Source organism: Magnolia sinica, chromosome 4 (assembly GCF_029962835.1).
Source record: "Magnolia sinica isolate HGM2019 chromosome 4, MsV1, whole genome shotgun sequence".
Taxonomy (NCBI): domain Eukaryota; kingdom Viridiplantae; phylum Streptophyta; class Magnoliopsida; order Magnoliales; family Magnoliaceae; genus Magnolia; species Magnolia sinica.
Window position 1 is genome coordinate 51,985,838 of NC_080576.1, and position 8,164 is coordinate 51,994,001.

General features: G+C 36.6%; 1 protein-coding gene across 4 annotated transcripts; it reads right to left on the bottom strand.

Annotated features, from left to right (window-relative positions):
- Window positions 1-335: 335 nt before the first annotated feature.
- Window positions 336-5,330, bottom strand: LOC131243108 (DNA-directed RNA polymerase V subunit 1-like). Of its 4 annotated transcripts, XM_058242208.1 has the most exons (6): window positions 5,151-5,330; window positions 3,205-3,294; window positions 2,404-2,544; window positions 2,165-2,215; window positions 1,626-2,024; window positions 1,264-1,534 (listed from the first exon to the last, which is right to left on the bottom strand). In XM_058242208.1, exons 1-5 carry the CDS (start codon window positions 5,229-5,231, stop codon window positions 1,986-1,988), a joined length of 402 nt encoding a protein of 133 aa, XP_058098191.1. In that variant the 5' UTR covers window positions 5,232-5,330; the 3' UTR covers window positions 1,264-1,534; window positions 1,626-1,985. The 4 variants fall into 4 exon arrangements, with proteins under 4 accessions (XP_058098192.1, XP_058098191.1, XP_058098189.1 ...); XM_058242206.1 differs by having other exon boundaries at window positions 1,626-2,215; XM_058242209.1 differs by lacking the exons at window positions 1,264-1,534; window positions 1,626-2,024; window positions 2,165-2,215 and adding an exon at window positions 336-1,091.
- Window positions 5,331-8,164: the final 2,834 nt, after the last annotated feature.

The following is an 8,164-nucleotide window of genomic DNA, read 5'->3' on the forward strand; positions in this document are numbered from 1 at the left end:
TGCATGTATTTGCATTTGTATACCTCAATGTCAAACTTCAGGTTCATTTTAAGGTTTGGTAGTGCATAGATCTCAGCAAGCAAACCAAGGATGCCCATAGTCCGGGGATTAGAAGGCCGATAAGCAAGATTACTTTGGCATGGCTCCAGAATTTGCAGAAAATATTGGCATATTAAAAACCCAGACCTGTGATAGAAAACCATATTGCCAATCTTGTACTCACTAACGGATTGAACAACTTTCCAATCATGAGATCCAAATTATACCCACTAAGAAAACATATCAAATGGATACAACAAATAAGAAAACACAACACAAACATAAACAAAGCACGATGATAGAAAACCCCTTTCTACAATAATGACATACTACAGCCTATTAATGCCCACTCCACAAATCTTTCCCTTTCTAACAAAGAAAACCAACAGATACATAAGTAGCAAGAGTGGGGTTTAAAATCCCACTACCAAATGAAATAAAATATCAAAAAATATGGTGGAACCTACTTGATAATAGCAAGAGTTCATTTGGATGAACCTACTTTCCAACAAGATTACTTTCCAACACTAGATGGTTGGTGTAGTTCCTAGACTTGAGAGATTTGTACTCAAGGGGCCAATAAAGTAAAATTCAGCAGATGGAAAGTAATGCTTCATACACAAACTAGTAATGCTATTGTGCTATCATGTACCGGTGAAATCGTAAAAAAAAAGAAGTAAACATGAGCAAGTACCCGTGAAAGTGTTGCATGATAAGAGAAGTAAGAGCAGTCACAAGCGTCTTTGCATTTGGCCTCTCACGAGGTTCATATTGCAAGCAACGAGAAGCCAATCGCACCAACTCAGTTCCATCATCATTTGAGAAGTGGCCTTCCAAGCAAGAATCCATCAGCATCAGGAAATTCTTATCGCGTATAAGGTTTGTTGACTTGCTGTTTGTTGTTACTAATTATGAACAATGGAATGATGTCTTCTTGTTCTAAACCCATAATGTCAAACTTCCCAGTAAGATTTGTTGCTGAAAACAAGACAACTCTATCATCTTCATTCACTGCTTCCTTTCCCAACTCGACCAGATTGATATCAGAATGCCTGCCAGGAAAGAAGGAACCAGTCTAATCATAGAAAAACATTAAAAAAAAAATAGATACCATGTATGGGTGGATGCCAATTACTAACAAAATGCATGCAATAGGTACATGTTTAGAAAAAAGAAGCCAATTTCATAGAAAGAACAAAATAACACACATTATGGGACATGAAATACTAATTGTTGGCATTATATTTCACAACATCTAATAAGCACTTCATACATGTGTGGCATCCAGGCTTGGATAAAGCACTTCATACATTACTTGAAGTTTAGTACCTAATGATAAAGAACATTTCTTTCCATGAATTCATTATCTCTCTCTTTTAATTTTTTAACTTTCCATTACAATAATAACTACCTGAAATCATGGCGTTTTCTCAAGATAGAAGTTTAATCCATCCCAACTTGTGCACCTGTTAGGACAAGTAATTCAAACAACATCCTGCAACACATTTAAATGCCTAATCAGTCTCACTCCAGTCTTATATATTGAATGCCTAATGTATAGTCTCTTGAATTGGTGCAAACCATACCTGAATTGAGTGTAATGAATCTACATCTCTTCTGCTATTGAGTGTAATGAATCTACTCGAAGAACCCCATCCAGGAGCTCTGGTCGGTCGATAGAAATCAAGCTTGTGCTCTATTTTCTTTCCAACTGCTGGCATCTGAAGACTTCTCAATAGGGGAAGAACTCCAAACAGGAGATCTTGTTGGTTGATTCAACTCATCTTGTCCTTTGTCTTCATTCCAACCACCAATATCTAAAGATCTCTCCGTATGGGTACCCTTTGGGTTCTGACTACCCCAGACAGAATTAGATTGACCATGCATCTTGTCCTTATCCCAAACATGTGGTTTGGCAGATGAATCATTTGGTTGGTTCCAACAATTTACATCTTGGGATTTAGCATCTGGAACCCTCTCATTTCCTGCATCATTTGATTTCCAACCTCCCCAGGGAGTAGATTAATCAGATTAAACAGGCTGCTTCATTGCTTACTTCTTTTTCATCAACATCTGCACCTAGACATTCATTGCTTACTTCTTTTTCACTAGAAATAATGCTTACCAAATGGAGGAAATCATACACATCTGTTACAACATCTAGATTTGATGCCACCTGGCAAAAAGAAGAAAGAAGGTGATTCATATTTATGCTTATGAAACAAAGTCTAATAGTTTACATAGCTAGGTTATTAAATTAATAGATTCTAAGAAAAATAGCAAATGCCATGACCTATGGCATAAAAAAATAATCGTTGCATGGATTAACAATCAAACAACAATGGTAAAGGGAAGAAAACTAACTTCTTTCTTGCTCCACATAATTTGGAGAGGTGTTCCTGTGCCAACGGCGACATGTTTACCCCAAGAACATGATGCAACTATACTGGATAGTGAATCCGTGTGACACCTTTCAACTGCTCTCTCAAAACATTTAATTGGCCTCTGTATCCATAAAAATTATTAAGATTGGCTAAACCCTTACCAATAAAAATTCAGTATGGCACAACGGTAATTCTTCCCTTGAACGTCATGGAATTTAATATCAATAGACATTGTCAAGACTCAACATTAATCCATCTTTACTTTAAACATTGGGCTTTAAATCTGGACTTGTTAGGTTGATTCTCGAGTCATATGCCACATGTACAAGGCCAGGCTAGGCCCGGACCTAGGCTCATGCCAAACCAAATTAAATTTTAGTATATAAAAGAAGATTAATTCAAATGCATGGAAAAATAGTGATATTTGTGCTTAACCAAGGGCAAGACTGACTTTTTCAGTTGACTAATTAAGGATCTATTAGTGTAAGCAGCTCCAAGTCATGCATAAAATGAGGTGGAGTTTGGGAAATAGAATAAAAGCAAGAGGTTTCTTTTTTTTTGGAATACATTCTAGATTCCTTCCCATCATATTTAGAGACGATGGCTGATACATGCACATTCATTTACTACTTTTTTTTTTGGTCAAATATTAAAGATGTCAGTAAAATAACCAAGGCATGGTTACCCTTTATTTCCATCTTATGAACTGCAAATGACATTCACTATCTATAATTCCTTTCTAAATCATGGTAAAATAAAAAGAAAGATTAAATGCTCTTACATCAACTAAATATGCACTTCCGAATGGGGACTTAAGAAGCATGGCCCAAAGAAGCGGAGGGGACTGAAACATGAAGGCCACTGCAATACTCTGAAATGATGAATGAAATATTTATTAGCTTAAGAAGCATGGCCCAAAGAAGTGAAGGGAACTGAAAATGACCACCCACTTCCTTTCATTGATCATCCAAAAAAATGAAGATCAATTGGCTGATTAATAATCAAACTATTGTAATTATTAGTTTAAGTTACTACTAAAATAGGATCAGTGAATAAACAGTTTTAAGTTGTGACCATGCCACTTGTGTAGTTTTTGACATCATGAATATCACCTTAACAACCTAGTAGAGTAACTAACGTTTTCCAAATCAGAAGGGGCAAAAACTTAATTTGGTAGCTTAGCTAACACTAGTTATGCTATCATCTTAAAACAGTCACAATTTGGGGATTTGTTTATAAAGGACAAAAAGGAATGGTGTTATTACAAATATGAAAACTAGAGGGGGCTTTGTCTTGTATTGCTAAAAGGAAGGGTTGTATATGCAAAAACCTCAAAAAAATATTTATCATATGAAATACAGAACCATGGTTGATCAGGGTTTAGCTAAGGATCAACAACATTACTACAATGCTTCTATGAGGGTTTTGCTCCCTGCCCTTCTGAAGTTGGACTAAGATCTCTCTCCCCTTCTGTAAGCATCTGATCAAGAACACTGGAGAAGAATCTTTTGACTAGTGAAATGTTCAGAATGCAACCAAGATACAGGTACATACAAGCTGGGCTAATCATGCATGTAAATTTTGTTGCGGAAATCATTTTCCACAACTATAGTTGTGAATTGTAACTAATCCTTGCCATAACTGTCCTAAGAAATCAGAGTTTAGAGGACCCCTGACTCAACCTTTCCATAGTTGATCCTCACAAGTCACACCCATGCTCACCAAAGAGCACACCCTTCAAAACCATATTATAAAGGACAGCTAGGCCTTAAAGATGATACACACCAGACGACGTCTTGAAATGTATCTAAAAACATGAAGATTTATGAACATATAAGAGGAAGTATGGATTCTTGCAACACCTCTTGATTACTTCTTTCCACTGTGTACATTTGGAGATAGACAAGGTAGTCTAGTCTCAGTGACTCATGCACTGAGGATGTTTCTGAACTAGCATTATTGATTCGGGTTTGAGATCTCTTTGATGTCACAATCTCGTTTTCTTTTCTTTTTTCTTTTTTTTTCCATGTGTCATCACTTAATCAACGTGTTCACTATTTTTTCTACTTTGATTACTTAGGGGCTATTTGGGGCGAGGGGTTTTTGGCAGGGATTTGTAAAATCCATGGATTTCAAATCTCCCCTATTTATCATTTGCAAGGATTGTCAAATCCATGGATTTCCTAAATGCAAGCCTCCATAAATCCATGCCCCCTTTGCTGTCTATCAAATGCAAGCCATTGCCCTCTCTGCTGTCTATCAAAGGCAAAAAGAAATAGAAAAAGAAAACTAGAAAATTCATGCATTTCAAAATTCACTAATTAAACAGCAAATGTAACACAAAAATGCTGAAAATTTAGGCAAATGTAGCATGAAGATCAAAAGTTCTACAATTAAAAATATCAAACTATTACAAGTCAACCAAAGATCCAGTAAAACAGGAAAAAATAAAAAAGAAAATCCAAACTGATTAAATTCGACTAGATGAGCAGAAAATGCAAGAAAAATTGTAAAAATATATAAATTCAAGGTCAAAAGAACCAAATCAAACAAGAACTCTGTTCAATCAAACTAAAATGAATCATCAAAAATTTATAGTAAAAATGCAAAAAAAAGGCCAAAAATACTAGATCAAGATCAAAACAACAAGATCAAGCAAACACAACCAAATTCCACTCAATCTAACTTCGAAATCAAATAGAATAGGGAAAAGAAAACGATCGATACCTCTGCAACATAGGCGATGAAAGCATTGCTGGCGAACATTCCCGCGAACAAGATCTCGGTCTTAGGCTTGAGATCAGACATGGGAGCTGAGCACTGGCGTCAGAGAATGCCGATCTGGTGTCGAAAAAAGTGATCGATGGGGCTGTTTGAATGTGGGTGCTCGATGGAAGATGAAAGAGGGAAAAGAGAAAAAGAGGGAAAAGAGGGGCACTCGATTGATTTGGGATGGATATGGAAATCCTCTTCCAAATAAGATAAAATTTTGAAATCCATATGATGTGAGTTTTCCACTAAATAATAACACAAACTTTATTAACAGTCGTACATGTATGGGACCAATTTCTGGATGGTTAAGATTGTATTATATAATAAAAATGTATAAATATTTACCATTTATAACTATACCGATTTTTTGGATGGTCTGGATAACTCTATATCTTAGCCACTATTGTTATGAACAAGTCACCACTATTTTACATTAAATACAAAACTCACGGTGAAAAACAGAAAAATGAAAATGTAAGTTAAGCTTTGGATCTAGTATGGCTTTGTGGTCCCGCCATGATCGATTTGTTTCATCCATGCCGTCCATCCATTTCTCAACATAATTTTATCATCGATCCCAAAAAATGAGCGTGAACTAAAACTTGGGTGGACGACACAATGGGAAAACAATAGTGATTGGACATCCACCATTAAAAATCTAGCCCATCCATTATCTGTTGCCACTTGGATGAGGGGTCATACCAAGTTCAGACGCATCCAAATTTCAGGTGGGGCCCCACCAAGTGCTTTTATATATTTTAGGCATGTCTTCACATGATTTTAGATGGTATGACCCATCAGAGTTCTGTATACGGCTGATTTTTGGGATATCCCATAATTTAAAGGGGACCCATCAAATGCACGGTGTTGATTTTTGACACACGTCATGGTGGGGCCCACACAGCTCGACCTTATGGGGAGTTCCCATGAGCTCGACGTATAGAACCTTTTCCATATATATATAATATTTAAAAAATATAAAAACCTATGATGTATTTGTTATATCCACATCGTCCATCCATTTTGAGATATCATTTTAAGTCACGAGCAAAAGAATGAGACAGATAAAAATCTGTAGTGGATCCCACCACAGAAAACAACGGGAGGGTGATTCCCACCGTTGGAACTATCTTAAGACCCATCGTAATGTTTATTTGAAATCTAACTAGTTCAAAAGTAAAAAAATTGGTTTCTGGGGCCATACATTATGGTGGGGCCCACACAGCACCAACCACCAGCCATTGGATGGTCTAGGGGGAGTAACCAATCTATTCCCCTTATTTGTGGTGTGGTCCATTTAATCTTTGGATATGATTCATTTTTTAGATATTCTATAAAATGATCTCAAAAAATGGATGAACAGTGTGTGTTGATCCCAAATTTTCGGTAAATCCAAAACTGAAGTGGACTATGCCACACAAAACAGTGTGGAATAATGATTTCCACCGTTGATACCTTCCTTGGGCCCACAATAATGTTTATTTTCCATCCAACATGTTCATAATATCAAAAAGATATGAATGAAGCGAAAACACAAACATCAGCTTGATCCAAAACTTCTATCAAATGCACGGTGTTGATGTTCGACACACATCATGATAGGCCCCACAAAACTTACTAACATTAATTCTTAGAGTCTCAGGGTGTCAATAAGTTGGGTCACAATTTTGACTAGAATATTTAACCCATTTTACATGTCTGGTCCATTCACTCTATTTTACTGATCATTACCCTCAAATTGACTAGTTACTCGCCCCGATCATGTTACATATGAGAAAGATATTGGGCAAACAAGATTGATCAACAATTTAAATGAATTTTGATATAAACATCTGAAGTTATTACTCTTCAATCTGGACTAATTAGATTGTCCAAAAACGGTTAAAGGTTGTTCATAATATCAAAAATATATGAATGAATAAAAAACACAAACATCAGCTTGATCCAAAACTTCTATGGCCTCCAAGAAATTTTAAATAGTAGAGGTTCAATCACACTATTTCCTGTGGTGTGGTCCACTTGAGCTTTGGATATGCTTCCTTTTTGTTCTTTAGACCTCAAATTATCTGTTAACATGGATGAATGGAGTGAATAAAATAAATAAATAATAGTGGACCCCACAGAGTTTACTCTGGTAAGGGTAACGAGTAACTCACCTAAATGTAGTAGAGAAGGGTTTCCTTAAAACATTTATAATCATATATTGGGCCTTCCTAAATGTGATTTACATATCCAACCCACTCATTACGTGTGTCCCACTTGGATGAGGGATCAGACCAAGTTTCAACCGCATCCATGTCTATATTAACTTATAAATAGATTGGAACTCAAATAAACATCGCGGCGGGCCCTAAGAAGGTTTCAATAGTGGGTGTCACTGTCCCACTCTTTTCTATGGTGGGTCCACTTGAACTTTGGATATGCCCCGTCAATCAGATGCACCATTCCATGGTAGGCCATGAGCTTAAAAACAAAGTCAATCCATGACTTGGGTGGGCCACACCACATACTATAGTTGAGAGAGTTACCCTCCCATTAAAACATTCATAATCATTTATTGGGCCCACCTAGATGTGGTTCATAGATCCAACCCATTCATTATGTGTGTCCCACTTAGATGAGGAGTCAGACCAAGTTTCATACACATCCAAAACTCATGTGGGCCCCACCAAATGCTTTTATATGTTTTAGGGATATCTTCACATAGTTTTATATGCCATGGCCCACCTAAGTCTCATATATGACTGATTTTTGGACTTAAAGGGGACACATCAAATGCATGGTGTTGATGTTCTACACACATCATGGTGGGGCCCACACAGATTAACCTCATGGGAAGTTCCCATGAGGTGACCTTATAGTACCATTTCACTATTTAGGTAATTCCTTCATGGGTGTTACTTTAACCGTGTAGGGCCCACCTTGATATATTTTATGTATATTGACACCGTCTATATATTTTTCCATCA